The sequence below is a fragment of the Spathaspora passalidarum genome (genome assembly GCF_000223485.1).
Source record: "Spathaspora passalidarum NRRL Y-27907 unplaced genomic scaffold SPAPAscaffold_3, whole genome shotgun sequence".
Taxonomy (NCBI): domain Eukaryota; kingdom Fungi; phylum Ascomycota; class Pichiomycetes; order Serinales; family Debaryomycetaceae; genus Spathaspora; species Spathaspora passalidarum.
The window spans coordinates 180911-200417 of NW_006767427.1; the positions used below are offsets into that span (position 1 = coordinate 180911).

The 19507-nt window shown below is 36.6% G+C and overlaps 7 protein-coding genes across 7 annotated transcripts; 3 read left to right on the forward strand and 4 right to left on the reverse strand. All coding sequences in view use genetic code 12, as the record gives it.

The window, feature by feature from the left end:
- Positions 1–2617: 2617 nt before the first annotated feature.
- GPD1 (glycerol-3-phosphate dehydrogenase (NAD(+))) lies at positions 2618–5474 on the forward strand (the record flags this gene model as incomplete). Its single annotated transcript, XM_007374211.1, has 1 exon — positions 2618–5474. The coding sequence occupies one exon, from the start codon at positions 2681–2683 to the stop codon at positions 3875–3877; it is 1197 nt and encodes a 398-aa protein (XP_007374273.1).
- Positions 3999–6155, reverse strand: SET2 (histone methyltransferase; the record flags this gene model as incomplete). The annotated part of the gene is made up of 1 exon (XM_007374212.1): positions 3999–6155. The coding sequence occupies one exon, from the start codon at positions 6153–6155 to the stop codon at positions 3999–4001; it is 2157 nt and encodes a 718-aa protein (XP_007374274.1).
- Positions 6156–6483: 328 nt separating this feature from the next.
- On the reverse strand, positions 6484–7860 carry CMK2 (calmodulin-dependent protein kinase; the record flags this gene model as incomplete). Its single annotated transcript, XM_007374213.1, has 1 exon — positions 6484–7860. One exon carries the CDS (start codon positions 7858–7860, stop codon positions 6484–6486), a length of 1377 nt encoding a protein of 458 aa, XP_007374275.1.
- A 745-nt stretch (positions 7861–8605) lies between these two features.
- SPAPADRAFT_54783 (uncharacterized protein) lies at positions 8606–12886 on the reverse strand (the record flags this gene model as incomplete). The annotated part of the gene is made up of 1 exon (XM_007374214.1): positions 8606–12886. The coding sequence occupies one exon, from the start codon at positions 12884–12886 to the stop codon at positions 8606–8608; it is 4281 nt and encodes a 1426-aa protein (XP_007374276.1).
- Positions 12887–15449: 2563 nt separating this feature from the next.
- Positions 15450–16961, forward strand: SPAPADRAFT_135684 (uncharacterized protein; the record flags this gene model as incomplete). The annotated part of the gene is made up of 1 exon (XM_007374215.1): positions 15450–16961. One exon carries the CDS (start codon positions 15450–15452, stop codon positions 16959–16961), a length of 1512 nt encoding a protein of 503 aa, XP_007374277.1.
- Positions 16962–17272: 311 nt separating this feature from the next.
- SPAPADRAFT_65806 (uncharacterized protein) lies at positions 17273–19505 on the forward strand (the record flags this gene model as incomplete). The annotated part of the gene is made up of 1 exon (XM_007374216.1): positions 17273–19505. The coding sequence occupies one exon, from the start codon at positions 17273–17275 to the stop codon at positions 18530–18532; it is 1260 nt and encodes a 419-aa protein (XP_007374278.1).
- SPAPADRAFT_60113 (uncharacterized protein) lies at positions 18490–19432 on the reverse strand (the record flags this gene model as incomplete). Its single annotated transcript, XM_007374217.1, has 1 exon — positions 18490–19432. The coding sequence occupies one exon, from the start codon at positions 19417–19419 to the stop codon at positions 18589–18591; it is 831 nt and encodes a 276-aa protein (XP_007374279.1).
- Positions 19506–19507: the final 2 nt, after the last annotated feature.

Sequence of the window (19507 nt, forward strand, 5' to 3'; positions counted from 1 at the left end):
AACAAGAGAACCAAGAAAGATTTCTTTAATACCAAATACACCACTGTCATGAATCTGACTATGGCGGTGGGGGGGGGGGGGGGGGGCGTGCATAATACTTTACTAATTGAATATAATCCTAGCAAATTAAATAACCATAGATGGTAAGGTTTCACTTACAATTTTTGCAATTGTTTCACTAGATATTACAAATTATTTATCAAATGTGATGAAATTAGGCGTTCCCCGTTTGTTTAATTTCGAACTGTTTAGTTAAAAACTTCCATAAGTGTCCCAAGTGCCATATTTAAATTAATTATTCAAGTTGGAGTACTTTCTTGGTGTGCAAATTGATGGGAAGTTGCAGGATTTCAACATTTAAAGTAGAAACAGGGAATCGTCATAATTATCTAACCTAAGACATGAACAAAGTAAAGACAGCTTAAGTTTCAACGGAAGGAGGTCAATGTTCTAATCAATAACAGTCCAAAGTAACAAAGAATTTTCAAATAATCAATAATTCAATCTTCAGAAGAACTATATGTATACGACAGTTAATTAAATCTACAAATGACTCTTGAGTATCTATACATTTAGATAACAAATGGCACATTGGCTTGCTCTAATTACCACTAAACTAGATGCTATTGGTTATCAATCCAACTATTACGTGTTTAGAAAAGATTAGGAATCCATGAATCTGAAAAGCTGGTGTTATAAAGGTAGTTGGTATCGTATTACACAACGATCAATACCAGAACATGACAAATGTGAATGCATTTTCAAACGGGAGTCAAGGCGAATACTCTATGTGTTCTCTCGAATATTTGTACCTAAACTTCAATCATGCTTTGGATAAAAGGTTTAAGGATTACCCAATGGAGTTCAATACCAGCATTCAATAGAAGGGAGTGATTTGCAGATTGATGGCACCATTAATTTATTCATCTTCCAGCTGCGGAGCCTTTTGTCTAGGAGAGCTTCCATGGTACTGGTTGTCAAAACGCTCTCAAGTATCAAGCAATGTTCTCACAACTGAAACAGAAGTTCAAAATATGTACGACACAGTCATTGAAGCTTTTAATAATCTAACATATTTAAAATTGAATACGTAATGGTACTTTTGAAACGGCATTGACAACCAGGCTCTAAGTTAACCAATAAAAAATCGGCACACCAAAATTCAGTTGTACTGCATATAATGCAACACTTTCACGGCAATTAAATACGAGCAAGCGTATTCCTTGATAGATTTTCAATAACAATTACCAGGCATAAAAGAAGAAGTGTCATCGGTACTGCATTAGTTTTACAAGTCCATAGTATTGCTATCAATTATTTACTGAATAAAATCATAAGCTGAAGTTGCAGCTAGGTTTTAGGTTTAGACTTAGAGTTTAGACCCTCGATCATGAATTTGAGAGTAGCTAAGATATAGAAGCGCTCAACGAAAGTTCAAACCAGTTAGTAATGCATAAAAGTTAACATACCAGTAGATTACTCTGTCATGTGTCGAAATCAGGGTTGTCCTGTTTCGTTACTGAAAGCGTAAGCCTCGGATCAATTAATTTTTTCGGTAGTGACTTCCCACGGAAGAATTCAGGTACAAGAAAAATCTAGAAATGTAGGTAATAAATTATTAAAAATAGACTCTGCTGGTATTTTCCTGGTCATAAATAGATACTTTGGTTATAACTAAGGTAAAATTTAGAGTCAGTACCAACGCATTTAGTAGTTTTACTTTTAACTCAATACTTAAGCAGTATAAGTTAATGAACCCCGTTTCAACTATTTTGGTCTACTTCACATGTATTGCAGCAGTAAAGCTCAAGAAGTGAAAATAATGTCTTCCGAGTCAATATCTAAGATTTAGATTGTTCTCGGGAAGATTAGTTTTAGTTTCTTTTAATTCCCTTGCAGGTCGCTTAGAAGCGGAAAATGTACACAATAATAAAATACATACCTTAATAGTTATAGGGTTCAATGTACCAAACAACTATAGCAAGCATATGACTCATGATAAAATGTAAGAAATAGAAGGGGACGAAGATTTCTTGGAATACGCTGAAAGCACTTGCAAGTTAAGGTCTGATGTACTCCGATAAGAGTCACCGAAAAAAAAATGAAACTTACGATGAACCTAAGAAAATAAAGTTAAGTCAGAAGACGATACGACGATCATAACGGTTGTCATCATGTGATACATATTTGATACACGATGATCTTGACAGTAGTTAGTAAGCACTGGATTAGTCACCAATTGAGAACTTTCGTGTAGGTGTAATATAAATACTAGCCAATCGCCTCTCCAAAATCTGGGATTATTCCAATTCGAATAATTCTTTGTTTTCTTTTCTTAGGCCATGTATATATTCACACATTACCTTTATTATTAATTTGGGTTAATTATACGTTAAATTAGGTTAAGTTCATTTATAAAGATCCTCCTATTGTGCAGTTGCATCCTCGGAATTAGACTTTGACTTTATCACAATCGCTGACTACGAACAATAAAGCACAAAATCTTTTAGTTTTTCTTTTTTTTTCTTTCTCCATATTTTCCAGGTTCCATTTTACGCCCCAAACCTAATTCATTTTTTTTTTTGCCAAATTTTGTTGGGTCATTTTTGGGGAAGATATAAAGACTTTTGCCAAACCACACAATTTTTGTTTTTAATTTTATTCCAGAGAACCTATAGACATGTCTTCAACATCTGCTAATCAAAGATTACAACAACTTGGCAAAATCTTAGAACCTGACTTGTCAGGCGCTGGTATCTTGGCCAGCACTGAACACTCTCATGACACCATTTCCCAATTAACACCAGAACATCCATACAAGATCTGTGTTATTGGTGGTGGTAGTTGGGGGACAACCATAACTAAAATCATTGCTGAGAATTGTCTTGCCAGACCCCGTCTTTTCCGCCACCATGTCAATATGTGGGTTTTCGAAGAAAAGATCAATGGGGAAAACTTAACGGAAATCATAAATTCCAGACGGGAAAATGTTAAATACTTACCTGGGGTTAAATTACCTAGAAATATCGTTGCTGTCCCAGATCTTGTAAAGACTGTCAAGGATGCTGACTTAATTGTGTTTAATTTCCCTCATCAGCATTTATCATCCATTTTAAGTCAATTGAAAGGTCATGTGCCACCAACTGTGAGAGGAATTTCCTGTTTGAAAGGGTTGGAAGTTAATAAAGATGGTTGTAAGTTATTATCGGAACATATTTCTGATGAATTGGGTATTGTATGTGGCGCCCTTTCTGGTGCAAACTTAGCTCCTGAAATCGCCAGAGAAAAATGGTCCGAAACAACCATTGCTTATAATATTCCTCAGGATTACCGTGGTCCAGGAAGAGATATTGATGAAGTTATATTGAAGGCAACTTTCCATAGACCTTATTTCCATGTTAATATAATTGACGATGTCGCTGGTGTTTCTGTTGCTGGTGCCTTGAAGAACGTCGTTGCTCTTGCTGTCGGGTTTGTGGACGGATTGGGATGGGGTGATAACGCCAAATCAGCAATTATGAGAGTTGGATTACTCGAAATTATTAAATTCTCAGAAACCTTCTTCCCTAAATCTCAACAAAGTACATTCACAAGAGAATCTGCTGGAGTGGCTGATTTAATTACAACTTGTTTGGGTGGTAGAAATGTTAAGGTTGGTAGATACATGGCTGAAACTGGTGCTTCTGCTCATGATGCCGAACGTGCATTATTGAATGGGCAAAGTTCTCAAGGAATTGTCACCTGTAAGGAAGTGCATGAGTTATTGACTCATGTTGGTAAAATGGAAGAATACCCATTATTTGCAGCAACATACCAAATCACATTTGGAAGTGAGTCTATTGAAAACTTGCCAAACTTATTAAGCAAAAACTTGTAGTTTTTTTTTGTTTCCGTTTGCATCAATTTAACATCTGTGTATGTGGAAATAGTTTAATAGTAATTGTCTTATTAATACAAATATATATATCACAAAAAGCAGATTTCTAATATATTAATTTTCATGCTCCATTAGTAGCAACTTTAGTACGTTTGGAATCGGAACCTGATTCATCCGAATCTCGACTTCTCTTCTTGTCGTGCTTTTGTCTATATTTTACTAAAAACTTTTCCATAAATGTCTTTGAAAATTCCTTGATTTTTTTCAATTTGTGATGGTCTAATTCTTTTGGTGGAGAACTCTTTGGATCAATCTTGACTTCTTTAGAAGCTAAACTATTAACTAAATCTCGAGCACATCCTTTAAGATTATCTCTTCCTATTTCCTTTTCATACTTCTTAATGAGATTTGGTACATGTTTAGCAAGAACGTGTTTCCACTTAGCTTCCACAGAAACATCATCATGCTTGTGACTTGATTTGACTGTCTTTTGTTTCTTCTCTGGTTTTTGTTGTGATTGTTGTTGTTCCTCTTGCTTCTTACGTTCAAGCTCACGACTTTGTTCGATCAATTCTTGTAATTGACGTTCCTTCTCCTGTAGAGCCCGATACTGTTCATTCTTTAACATTTGCATTCTGCGCTCTTCACGCTCGGCCAAATCAGCCTCCAGGAATTTTGTAGGGGTACTTGATCCACCGCGCTTGTATCCTCCGGGACCAGTGGGTGGACGTGGACCAGTGGGTGGTTTAGGGCCACGGGGAACTGAAGAAACTGGACGATCCCAACGTGATATTTGCAATGCGCGATGGTAATAGTAGTTATTCTTGGTGTTTGGATCATAAGCTACTTCCCAGCCATCAGGCAAGGGTTCTTCACTAGGAGTAGGATCTAACAGAGGAGATTGTGGTGTTTCTTCTTCACGTTCTGGCGATCGAGATACTCGGGAATATGAAGGTGTCTCGTTTGGTTTTGCTTTAGGGATACGGTATGCCATTTTTAATTTTGACCATTCGTGTAGTAAGTCAGACGCCAAGGATTTTATAGTTTCATTGTCATACTTGCGTTCAATTTCCTTGATAACCTCTTCAATTTGCGATGAAGAAATCTTGTTTCGTGTGACTTTTGGCCATTTGGATAAGATTTCAAGAATCGTTTGAATAAGCTTTTCATCAGAGGTTTTCTCAAGAATGTTGGATAATGTTTTGTATCCATGAAATTTAATAATTAGCACATTCAAACTTTTATCATCTGTCAAATATATTCTTTGAATTAATGATTCTATAATTAGTGCATCTTGAGATTTCATCAATGCTCCCATCACTTTCGAAACATCTGACTCTGTTAATGGTGTGATTTCCAATTGTTTGATAAACATTTCATTTATCACTGCATCATCAGATTGTTGTTGTCTTAAATGCTTGTTTTCCTTTAACCACTGCTTTTCCTCTTTGGAACTAACACCAAGAGCATCGGCAATACCTTCCGGAAGTAATAATGCCGCATCAGTTTGGGTCTTACCACCCATGAACTTTATACAATTTGGTTCACCACAATAACATGGTTGAGACTGAGCTCCGTATCTGTCTACATTATAGTCAAAAGTAATTTCTTCACCACGAGCAATTTTCCTCTTGGCGAATATACCCATACGAAGTTTATCACCGACAACCCATTTGTCAACATAGGCATTGGGGTTACAGGAGTGATTCACAAACCGAGCAAGGGACCCTCTCACAGTGGCATCAATGAACGAGTCTGACTTAAGCATCATGAAATAGAAATGCTTGAAACTTTTCTGATCATACTCTACCATTCTCTGTCTGAATGTAGCCTCATCAATAACCTCACCTGTATATTCGTATATGAACTGTCCTTCACCGATTTCTAAATCGGCTCTCAATCCATATCCTTTCAATTCAGTCTGGAAAACAGACACAGCAGCATATTCTCTCTTCTGGAATCTCTGATTTTGACAGTCGTTGCCACATAAACAATGTCGATTCATACATTCCACGGATGTAACTCGGTTAATACAGTGGGAATCCTCACCACAGGCTAAGTTCAATTGTAATTCCCCGTCCCATTCTTCTTCACAATCACAAGTCATGAACTCTTGCATCTGTGACGAGCCAAGTTGTTTTGAGGCATAAGTGCAAGCTTCAAGTTCGGTGAATTTGGAAAGAGCCTCAGCGGTTTTGTCTTCGGCATCAAGGAATATTTGAGGTGTTGGTTGTTTGATGGGCGGTGTCCGCGTTGATTCTCGTGATGGATCCGACATCATACAATGATCTATCTAATATTAATATAATACAACTATTTGGAAATGAATGTCCTGTATCAAAATAGTGTCTGATGCAATAAATGGATGCAAGTTGTTGAGTTTGTTGACGTTCAAATGATGTTGTATAATTAGAAATTTTCTTTTGGTTGAAATTCAAAGTTGAAGAAAAAAAAAAAAAATTAGACACTAACAGATGATGCGGCCGGAGTACACATTCTATCCCAATCAGGAAGTCAACGACCTACGAAGCAGATATAAACTGTATTATACATAAAATTGACAGTACACAAATATTTCAAAATAGTATGATTATATATTGGTTGTGTTACTTCTGTTGTTGTTCTTCTTCATGTTTAGTTTCATCAAAGTTTTCCACTCTTTCCTTATTTTCAGTAGCTGCGTGAACTAATTGAACAAAAGCATCGGCGGTGGTTTCCTTCTTCTTGGTTTGCTTTGCATCTTCGGCATATGCAGGGAGCGGAGTCAATGAAGCCTTTGATCTGTCTTGATCCAAGTTATTCAACACATTAGAAAACTTCTTCCAAGTTAATAACGGTGATTGTTCAACTCCCGAAGGTACACGGGAAGCAGTAGACATTACAGATCCAGCATCATTAAACAAATTAATTTCATTGGGATCATCATCCTCCTCACTTTGAATTTGCTTCAATCTTTTGATTCTATTATTCAATTTAACAACTTCAACAACTTGTCTAAACTTGGCCTTGGCATCGAAACCTTGTTTCAAGTGTGGTAACAAGTCGCATTCCTTGTGTTTCTCGGCAATTGTAACAATCCATGGATCATCCAATAACTCAGCCGCAGTGGGTCGTTTGTCAGGACTATATTGCAACGCCTTGATAATGAATCTACGAGCATCCTTGGAAACATCTTTCCAGTAATCAGCATGGAATATAACCGCATTATTATGCTTGACTTCATTAATAAAATCTTGAACGTTTTCTGATCTAAATGGAGAATATCCACACAACAATGTATAGGTGACAACACCCAACGACCAAATGTCACATGGCTTACCATGACCAGTGCCTAAGATGACTTCTGGAGCAGCGTATCCGAAGGAACCGGCCAGGGAAGTCAATTTCTCATTAGGACTTTGCAACTGTTTGGCAATTCCAAAGTCAGCCAACACAATTTCCGAGTTCTCTTCGGGGGTCAAGTACAAGACGTTTTCAGGTTTTATATCTCTATGAACAATATCCTTGGAATGCAAGTAGGCAAGTGCTTCCAACATTTGCACAACCACTAAAGAGGCATCATGTTCAGTAAATCTACCCTTTTTCACAATACGGTCGAAAAGTTCACCACCGGTGGCCAATTGAGTCACAATATAGAACTTATCCTTACTTTCAAACCAATCTCTAAACCCAACAATGTGGGGGTTATTCAATTGTTGTAAAAGGTGTAATTCGTCAATAATCATAGTTTCATTGCCCTTAAGTGCTTTTTTCAAGATAATCTTAACGGCAACTTCTTCATTGGTTCCATTGTCCCTGGCGTATCTGACAATCCCAAATGATCCTGCTCCTAAAGTTTTACCAAATGTGTAGTTTGATTTACGAGAGTACGATTCAGGTTGTCCACTTAATTTGTTGAATAATTTCTTGATTTGAACACCATCGCTGTGAGATTGGGGCTTCTCAGTGGCTGCTAGCGGAGGTGTTTGTGCTTTGAATTGCATGGTGTATACGTTGTCTGTATCTGATAAGAAAGTGGTTGCTGTTTCTGTTTCACCTGAGATTTTTAAACAGGCTGTGCGAATTTTATTTTGCGTGCCTGTCTGCGTCGATTCCCCCACCCCTTAACCGTAAATAAAAAGCTACAAAGTTTAAATTTGACGAACAGTTGACTTTTTAATAAATAGAGTGCATAAAGAAATAGAGAGATAAAATCTTATCTTTATGATAGGAGATATGACAATGGAAGTAATAGGTAGTGAGCTTATATAATATATATTTACCAATGAGTAACCACCACGTGAACAATACGGGATGAACCGGGACCACGCAGGTAATTTGATTCGATTCTATTCATGACCATTAATAACACGGCTACTACCAAAAAAAAAGCTTTCGTTCATAACCAATGTCAGGTATAATCAAGTTGATGTTTCCATTAGCAGTGTATTTCCCTAATCAGAATATGGTTGTGACATTCCATGCACGGCTTCTTAATTGAATCAAGTTCAGTTCGCAACTAGAGTTGCAATAATAGATTCTCTCTCGACTGTAACTCGGTAATATATCCAAAATATAACAGGAGTTATTAGGCTATCTCGCATTAAAAGCTCGATTCAGCGCCCGGCTTTGGTTGCTTACCCAAAGTGACTCACATCCACTACAATGATTGGCTGCGAAATACTACACGTTTTCTTTAAATAAATCTATTTTTATTATTACAAATTATATAAAAACCATGCCTATAAACTAAAATGATGTGATGTTCTCAAAGTCTTGATCAGTGATATTGGAACGTTGACACATTTGTTGGAAGATACTACCATTGGACTTGAACAAATTCCAAGGAGTATCAAATTCTCTGATTTCACCCTTGTCCAACACCAAAATTCTATCATAGTTGATAATTGTCTTCAATCTATGAGCAATACACAAGATGGTACAATGACTGAATTCTCTGATGATGGTATGTTGAATCTTAGAATCGGTTTCGTAATCAACTGAAGAGGTAGCTTCATCCAAAATTAAAATCTTGGAATCACGAACCAAGGCTCTGGCAAATGCAATCAACTGACGTTCCCCAAGTGAGAAATTGGTACCTTCATCTTCAACACTTTGATCCAAATGGAACTTATGCAAGTTGGTTTCAGATGATCCATCACTAGGCTTGTTTGTTAATTTGACTTGCTCTAATCTACCTTCTTCGATCAAACCAGTTCTTCTTAATGCATCCCATAATTTATCATCAGAAGATTGATTAAATGGATCTAAATTCTTTCTAATAGTACCACGGAACAACACAGGGTCTTGCGGAATAATAGAAAGTTTAGAACGAAGATCCTTTAATCCTAACTCGGCAATGTCCAAATCATCAATAAATATCTTACCTGATTCAAGTTCACTTAATCTGTACAATGCAGTCATGATCGAAGATTTACCAGCACCAGTTCTACCACAAATACCAATTTTTTCCAGAGGTTTAATGGTGAAATTCAAATTCTTTAACACCAATGGTAATCCAGGTCTATAAGCTAATGAAGCACTTCTGAATTCAATAGAACCTTTATCTGGCCATTGTGGAGGTGGGGTCTTTTCAGTAATGACATAAGGAGCTTCTTCTGGTAAATTAGATGCATAACTATCCAATCTTTCCACAGAGTTCATTTCATTTTCAACCTGAGTAAAAGTTCTAATAAGCATAGACAATTGACCGGCGATTTGGAAAACATAAGCAACAATTAAACCAACTGAGGCAGCCGATATACGGAAGACACGGTTAACACAAAGCAAGGCAATCAATAATGCAAATAAGGAAGCAACCATATCCATATGGATGGCTAACCAACGTTGATTGGCAATGGTAAGATAATAAGCTTCATTCATTCTATCAATCAAGAAATTGTTCTTTTCAAGGAATCTAGGCACAGCATGATATGCTTTAATGGTGGTCATACCACTCAAGGTTTCATTGAAGTTGTTGTAAACAAAAGATCTTTGAATAGCTTCAAGACGCTTGATTTCTCTGGCTGATGCTTGATAGTAATTGGCAATGGCAACAAACAAGAATCCAAGGAATGGGATAGAAATAGCAAACCAAGGTAAGTAGATAATACACAAGATTAAAACCCCAATAATATTAGACAATGTGAATAAAAAGAATCTCAATTGATCACCAATTTCATTGTCCAACACGTCAGTATCCTTAGTAAATCTATTCAAGATTCTACCAAGAGGAGTAGTATCCATAAATGACATAGGAGCATGCAAAACCTTCTTCATGGCCAAAATATTCAATTTAACCGAAGCGGTATTGGTCAAGTAAACCAAAAGAATGAATTCAATGGTTAAAAAGATAAATGCCAAGAATGTAAACATGATATAAACACCAATGTAAACCTTGTCTTCAAGAGGAAATCTCCTTTCAACCCAGAATGATAACCAAGTATTAGTGAAAATCAGGCAAAATGTAGCAAACATAAGGAAGATAAGTAACAAAGGACCATAAACATAAGGACCAACAGCACCAGAACCCAATTCAATATATCTACCATAAACACGCATACTAATGGCATTAACAGCTCTTTCTTCTTCGTCAATCAATTTACCATCAGCAGATTCATCAGTGTTAAATTCACGATGTCTAGCTTCTTCATCTTCTGGGTCTGCTTTGGTTGAGGCTCTGGTTGAGAGTCTGGTTAATTGACGCTTAATCATTTCTCTTTCTTGTTCTAATTCATCTTCGGATTCAGGAACGTCTTCTTCCTCTTCTTCATCATTGTGAGCTTCGCTATTAAAAGTCATCAATTTACTAAATCCAGGGTTAGAAGAGGACAATTCTTCAAAAGTACCAACATCGACTGAACCATCACCATTCAAAAAGATAACTCTATCAGCGGAACCAATAAGTGATAATTGATGGGTAGCCAAAATTCTAGTCTTATCCTTAAGCAAATCCATGATACAGTTGTTCATAATATGCTTACCGACACGAGCATCAACAGCACTTAAAACATCATCCAACAAGATAATATCTCTATTAGCATAAACAGCTCTGGCCAAATTGATTCTTGCCTTTTGACCACCAGATAAAGTAATACCTCTTTCACCAATTTCAGTACGGTCACCAGCTGGAAGAATTTCCAAATCAGCTTCTAAAGAACAGGCATAGATAACTTGTTTATACTTCTTTTCATCGTATGGTTCTCCAAAAAGAATGTTTTCTTTAACAGTACTGTTTTGAACCCATGGATAACCACAAAGTAATAATGAACCATTGGTACTAACATCCCCATGGACTCTCTTCATAAAACCAGAAATAGCATTAAGCAAAGAAGTCTTACCCGAACCAATTAAACCGGTGATAACAACAAATTCACCTTTCTTGATCTTGAAATTGATATCTTTAAGACCAGGGAATTGAGACTCTTCTTCGCCTCTACCACTTGATGAAGTTGTTAAAGAATCCTTTTCAATCGAACCAGTCTTTTCATGATAATGAACTTCAGTCTTGTGAACCTTCTTTTCCATACTCTTCTTCTCGCCTTTCTTGGATTCAGATTCTTCTTCGTCGTCTTCATCATTACCAAATACTTCCCATTCAAAACTTGCATGATCTACTTCAATAGCAGTTTCATCGTTCTCCATAAGAAGTTTCTTTTCAGGAGTAGCATCAATATTAGATAAAGCAGGGTCAATTTCACCTTGAGACATAAATTCTCCAACTCTGGAAATACCCATAAATGCATCAGCACCAGTAGCCAAGGCCATAGGTAACAAGAACACTTGTTGGGTCAAGATATTATATAATGAAAGCGATGAGAAAATTGATGCGGGATCTTTTCTATTAGCAGCAATGGCATATAAAACAAGGAAAGCAGTCATGGAAGCAAATAAAGTCAATGAAAAGGCAAATGAGGTGACAACATTTCTCAACACTTGCATACGATAAATAATCTTCATTTCCTTCTTTCTGATTTCAGAAATGTTCTCATGATATGGTGGTTCCCAAGAATAGAATTTAATGATCTTCAAATTATTCAATGCTTCTTTGATATGGTCAACACGGGAATCGGTGTATTTATTAGCCTTCTTTCTGTACTTGAAAAGGGCACCAGTGGAAACAGCAATACAAACCATAAACACAAGTAAAATGGCAACCCCGACTAAAGCAGCAACACCAATATTCCAAATCAAAATACCAATGGCAATACCGATAGGAACAGGGAAACAAATCAAGAATGGTTGGAAACCCAATGCAAAATCAATACGAGATAAATCAGTACCCAACATAGAAGTGATTTTACCAACAGGGTACTTATGTCTAGCTGCAGCATTCAATTTAAATGACTTATCCAACAATGCCTTTGTTAAAACAGCTTTGGCTTGAGCACCAGTCAACATGGAACGGTAAAAGAAATGATTAATCAAAACACCAATAATGAAAATAATGATGGCTGATCCAAATGAATAACCAATACCTCTACCGATACCTGTTTCAACACCCATACTTTTCAATTCAACATATCGAATCAACTTTTTGGTCAATAATGGTAATGTAGTTTGACCAACAGAACTCAAACACAACAAAGTACATGCCCAAGTGTATTGCCACTTGTAAGTCTTAGCAAGGGCCCAAACAGTCAAGAATTTACTTAATTCAAAGTCAGCCAAATCTTTTCCACGGTCCACAGAAGAAGTTTCTGGAGTTTCACCACGCTCTTTACATTTTTCAGCAATATGCTGTTGACGGGCCCTTTCAATATCATTGGTCATGTAGTTGTAGAATCTGTCAGCCATAGTTTGGACCTTGATATCATCGGTCAAATAGAATAAATCTTCTGGTTGTAACGTTCTTCTATAACCAGTATGCATAACTGGACCTAACCACCAAAAGAGAATTCTGGATATTATATTAGCCTTTTTCACAGGGTAAGGATCTCTTTCCTCTTCTGTAGGTATCGGAGGAACTTTTTTGGACAACATGAACGTCAATAGACGTTTCTGTTGTAGGAAGTGAGGGTCTTCACTCATAATAATAACTAGTTACGAAGTATGTTCAGTGCAGTAGATGCAGAAAAAACAAGTTAATAAGCAAGTAAACTAGTGTATAAGGTTTTAACGGAATATCGTTAAGAATGAAATTAAATATAGTTAAACCAAATATCAATAGGTGGAAAATGGATTCATTTGAGGGGGGGCTTCAGTCTTAATATATACTCATTTGAATTTTTTTTTGTGCCGCTCCGCTAAATGTTGGCACAAAATAATTTTTCGTACTTGATTTTAGAGTACAATAGCAACAATTTGACGTTATCAGTTCAGTTTCACTTGTTCCTTTGTTTAGTATTGGGGCAACTATAGTGCATGGCAACTTGTTTACAAGACTTGCAGGGGGGGTTAACATGAGTCACCAACAATACCATGGAGATGCTTGGACAAAAGGTGGCAATATTCCATTTGAGACACAAGTTACGTAAAACTAGATATTTTTTAGCCCATCGGGTTTATTGAATTAGTCAAGGTCCGCATTTTAGGAAATAATTCCGACTTTTATATCCGCAAAAAAGGTGGCTATTTCAGTGTGGAAATTTTTGGTCTCTTTGTTTTGATGACTAATCAGTGTGTTTCGTATGCGTGCTAGCTCCTTGCAATAGGCACATCATAATCCCGTTATTGATCTAACAGCCATATTTCAAATAATACTTTAGGACAAAAGTTTTTTCAAATGCAAAGTTTAAAATGTTAGCTCGGACTTATCGGCGAGGCATGATTTGTAATTTCTGACGTGTCTAAGTCATTCTCATAGCCGATTATGTAATTCTGACGTCCCAATGCAAGGTTCAGTAACAGAACCACATGATGTAACCAAACGATATCCCTTTAGATGCTAAGTTGACAACATATCAGTACGGCGGGGACACTTCCCGCTTACGTAAGCGGGTAAATGTTTTACCAGCGATAATATTTTTTGCGCCTTGAAACAATCCCCAACTTGACTTCGCCTTGGGGCACAAAAACAATTTTACCTTCCGTTCCGCAGTTAATATTAGGAGATAACGTATTTACGGTTTTTTATTTTTATTTTTAACAATAGAAACTTCCCTTCAGTGGCGTCGTAGTTATGGCTTTATAAATAGCAACACTGTTGGTGTTATGGACTATCCTTATTTATATTTCTATGATATGGATCAATGCCGTAGATGTTTGTTTTGGTAATGTCTATTGAACCCTTTCAAATCATTATAAATCAAACCACAAGTTTTGCATTTTCTTTTGACTTTATTACCAGCAGCAATATTGACAAACTTCCCAAGAAATTTAGGTGTATTTGATGCATTGTAGTTCATTTGTACTTCCTCGCCATCAGTTGCATCGCTGTTATATTCAGTATAGTCAAGGTCAACTTGGCGGGGTCGACGTTGCCTGGTTGTTTTTGTAGTGACTACGTCTTTTGGTAATAGTATGTCCCCAGTTCTGTCACTCTTCTGGTTTCCTTGGCTTTTAAATTCTTCTTTTGTTTGATACGAGTCAACAAAATGGAATAGGTGATTGATGATTTGCGGATTGAGCTTTACAGATTTGTTGTCTGGTAGTTCGATGAGCGGTATAAGTGAATTGGTAAATTTATTACTTTCACGTAGAAGTTGGCGCTTAATTCTTGGTTTTCTTATTGTATTAGGATCTTATTATGTCTTATTGGTGAAACAATTTGGTAAAACTTACATCGCAGGCATGTTTAGACTACAAGTGTTAAAGAAAGTAATTAATCAGTACTTTAAAGAAGTTTGATTTTTTTTTTTGTGTTTTTTTTTTTTGCAACAAAATGTTGTTTCTTTTACAACTATGCTATTGTGATGTATCTAATATGAATAAACTTGAAACTAAGCTACAATTGCGTTGCAAGTTTAATATTCGCCAGTTGATCTGCCTGTGGTTCTAGGTATGGACAGTTTAGACGATTTTTTTATAAAATTTGCATAAAATATCAGCAAATCAGTCGTACTTTACACTGGAGCAGGAAATTAAATCCCATTTTCAACAAAAGAAGATTCAATTACGACATAGAAGGAATTCAGGAACCACAACCAGAAGCTATCTAGATCAGGCCATACTACAGGAGACAGTAATAAAATCAAGGTTACGTCACAAACTACACTAATTCTCCTTAAATATATGTAATTATTCAGACCAAACAAATACCGATATAATACTTAATTTATACTGTGGCTTAAAATCAGACGATAAAATAAATAGTATACATTCGTTTACAGCAACCCCTTTAAATTACGCCGAAACGTTGGCATAGATTTCTGATTATCACGTTTTGACAGCAAATAGCGCGAACAGTTTCCCAATCAGGAAGTAGCTAATTTGTTGTGAACTACAATTTTTTGCATCCAAGAGAATTCGTTATACGCCACAGTTATTGATTAATATAGTTCTACTATAGAACAAATATATTAACCAGAGGTGGTACGATGATGAGAGAATATGGTTCGATAATGCTCAATCTCTTTCATATAAAAACCCCAGGCTATCATGAAAGTGTTCAAAAGCTTATCTTCAATATATCCCAACAACAACAACATCCATAATGACTTCTGCTACCGACGGACAAAAGAAACAAAGAAAACCATTACTTATTAACGCCTTTGATATGGCTTGCCCAGGTCTTCAAACCCCAGGTCTTTGGAAACATCCAGATGACAAATCTAGAGATTACAACACAATTGAATACTGGACAAACTTGGCCAAGTTACTTGAAAAAGGGAAGTTCAATGCATTGTTCATTCCTGATGTTTTAGGTGGATATGATGTTTACGAAGGCCCTGGGAATATAGCAGCAGCAGCTAAATCAGGAGCACAATGGCCAGTTAATGAACCTAGTGCTGTTATTTCTGCCATGGCTGCAGTAACCAAGAATTTGTCTTTTGCCGTAACTGGTGCTACAATAAGTGAAGCACCATATCACTGGGTCAGAAGATTAGCCACTTTAGACCACTTAACCAAGGGTAGAATTGGGTGGAACATCGTTTCTGGTTATTTAGACAGTGCTGCCAGAAACTTGTTAAATGGAGAACCATTACCTGACCATGATGCCAGATATGACCGTGCTCAAGAATATTTGGAAGTTGTTTATCAATTGTTCTTGTCATCATGGGCTGATGATGCTGTTGTATTAGACAAGAAGAGAGGAATCTTTTCTGATCCCGAAAGAATCAGAGAAATTAATTACCAGGGTGAATTCTTCAAGGTTCCAGGTCCTAACATCACTGAACCAACTCCCCAAAGATTACCAGTCATAGTACAAGCTGGATCGTCCTCGAAAGGGTTGAAGTATGCTGCTCAAAACGCAGAGGCTGTCTTCATTGTTGGTATGACCCCAGAAGGTTTGGGATACAAGATTAAGCAATTAAAGGAAGAAGTTAAAAAAGCTGGCAGAGATCCAAACTCTGTTAAAGTTGTTCAATTAGTCACTGTTATTGTTGCTCCTACCCATGAAGAAGCTGTGGCTAAATTCAAAGAATACAAGGAATTAAGTGATATTGAAGGTGCACAAGCTTTGTTTGGTGGTTGGACCGGGATTGATTTAGCACAGTATGGATGGAATGATGAATTAGATAAGCTTGAAGGTGAAGGTAATGCTATTAGAAGTATGATTGATACATGGACCAAACCATTCCCTGGGGATCCAGAAAATCTTAAAAAGACTCGTGCTTATATAGCTGATAGAGTTCGTATTGGTGGTTCTGGTGTTGTATTCATTGGTACACCTGAAGAAGTTGCTGATGAAATTGAAGAATGGGTCGACGTTTCTGGCGTTGATGGGTTTAATTTCACTTATACTATTACTCCTGGTTCATTTGAAGATCTTGTTGAATTATTAATTCCAGAGTTAAGAAGGAGAGGTTTAGCTTGGGATGACTATCCTAAAGAAGGACTCACCTTTAGAGAAAACATTTATGGCTTAGACCGAGAAGAACCTACCTATCTCCCATCAGACCATCCAGCTTACAATTTAAGATGGAGGGCTGGTGAATCCCGGCAAGAATTTGAAGTCAAGTTGAAAAAGACATTGGAAGAACGATTTAAGAAATCAAAGTAGGCCCAATTAGGTAATTAAATCCGACTATGAATTTTTTTTTTTGTTTTTCGCTCTCTCTCTCTCTCTCACTATGATAATTTACTAGACGTTATATATTATGAATATAAAAACTGTGGATCCTTATTGTCTTTTCTCTTTATTCTGACGAATGCCCGTGACAGCCACACTTCCATGACCCGCATAGAATAACCTAAATCAAGAGTAATTTACCGGATATCGGATCAGGAGTGGGGGTGATTGAGCAATTATAAATATGGACAAAGTACGTTGCGAATAACCTCATAGGATTTGGCTCCCGTTAGACAATAAACATGCCAGAACCAATAGACAACAAAGCCAAGTTCAACTTGAGACCATTTGTCGAAGCTCCATTATCCAAATCCGGTATAAAGCCCATTGAGCTTGAAAGTATAGACTTGTCTCTTTTCAAAGAAGGACCTGAACATTTAAAAGCTAGACAAGTACTTGCTGACAAGGTTGAAAAATCGCTTTCCACATATGGGTTCATCTCTATTATTAATCATGGAATTGATCAAGAAGAATTAGAGCATCTTAAACTGGTTGCTCAATCTCTTTGTGAACTTCCTGTAGAAGAACAAAAGAAATATCTTGCTGGTGCTATGAAGTCTGACCTCGAAGATAGATCAGTCTCACTTGGTGCTGAAAGAGGGCCAGGGTTCAAACCTAAGGGATACTGGTCCATGAAGAATGGTGTTGAAGATTCTATTGTTCATTATAATTTCCAAAACTTGCAACATTCTGATTTCTTTGATGATTCCAACAACTATCCTGATATTGTCAGAGCTTTCATCCAAGATATTGCTGATTATTACAGGTACTTACATAACGAAGTTTTAAGAAAACTTACAATTTTATGTGATATTGTCTTGGAACTTCCAGAGGGCCACATATGGGAAAAGTACTACAGCGTTACTGATGGTGATCATGAAAATTCCGGAGGTGGAGCAGGAAGATTTATGTTATACGAAGGCATGAAACCTGAAGATATGAAGAAAGTTGACAATACTTGGCTTAGAGGCCATTCAGATAGTGGTGGATTCACCTTCATTACTTCGCAACCAATTTTATCATTACAAATTAGAGATTACTTTACAGGTGAATGGAGTTACGTTGGTCATACACCAAACTCATTCATCGTCAATGTTGCTGATGGTATGGAATTTATCACTGGTGGATATTTCAAGAGTTCTATTCACAGAGTAGTTTCTCCTCCAGATGACCAAAAGCAATATCGTAGATTGGTATTGATTTACTTTTCAACACCAAAGCTTTCCTCAATTATTGATCCTGATGAATTAAATTCACCTAAGTTGAAACGTTTGGGTATTACCAAACCAGAGGAATGGGAAAAAATTACTTTTGGACAATGGTATGACGAAAAAGCAAGATTATTCGGTAAGAAAAAAGTCAACGACACTAAAACTGATGAACCCAAGTTAGTACTTGTACATGGTAGATTACATGAAAGATGGCATCAAGCTGAAGAAAATTTCAATTTGGAAGAAGCAAGAAAGAGATTTGATGTTATCACATTGAATGACTTCGTATAGGTTGTTGTTGTAGGTATATATATAAAACACTATGGTATAAACAGTAACATATTTAGTTAAAATAATGCTTCTATAATTTCAAGAAGTACACTGAGACCATTCGTTAAGATCCATTGGAGAATAATCAGTCTATTAGTAGCATTGGTGAATATTTTGGAGGCTGTGCTTGCAATAATTGCCGAATCATTTACAGCACTTATCAACAGGGACCAAGTGATAACATCATCGTTGATAATATCCGTAACTAAATTAACTGCAAATGCTTGACCATCGGTGGTAGTGACAATGTCTTCAAACACAGAAATGAAAAGTCCAGATTTTTCCAACGATTCATAAATATCTTCCGAATCAGCTACAGAATTCATTAACTTGACAATAGTTTGGATACTCTGGTTTTGAATAGAAGTAATTACACCATTCAACCCTCCAAGGATACCATCAAGTAACCCTCTCTTCTTTAATGAAAACGAGAAAACACCATCATCATGAAGGGTCTTAATGATGTTAGTTAAACCAGGAATCATATTAGGATTGGTGAAAAGGATCATAACTATATCCACAGCCAAGTTTGAATCATCAGCATCTTTCAAGATTTGGGTTAACGTGGTTGCATTAATGTAGTTTTCAACTGCATTTATAACTGTTGGTTGGGTGGCTTTATTACTATACATGGCGTGGGCAATTTGAACCCCTTGTCCGGATTTATTCAATGCTGTCAAAGCAGCAGTAAGTGGAGGATAGTCTCTTTTAAAAACCAGGGGATCATTGTATGATTCAAGAACCGCGAGGAATTCATTAAATTCTTGTTGAAATGCATCACCTTGTACGGCAGCACCAATTGCAAAGGTTGCAAAAAATAAGGATAATAACGAATAAAATAATTTCATTTTTCGATATACTACTGAATTATAATAGAAAGAGTGATGGGTAACTACTGGGGGTATTTATATATACACTTTTGAGACAGCCCCATAT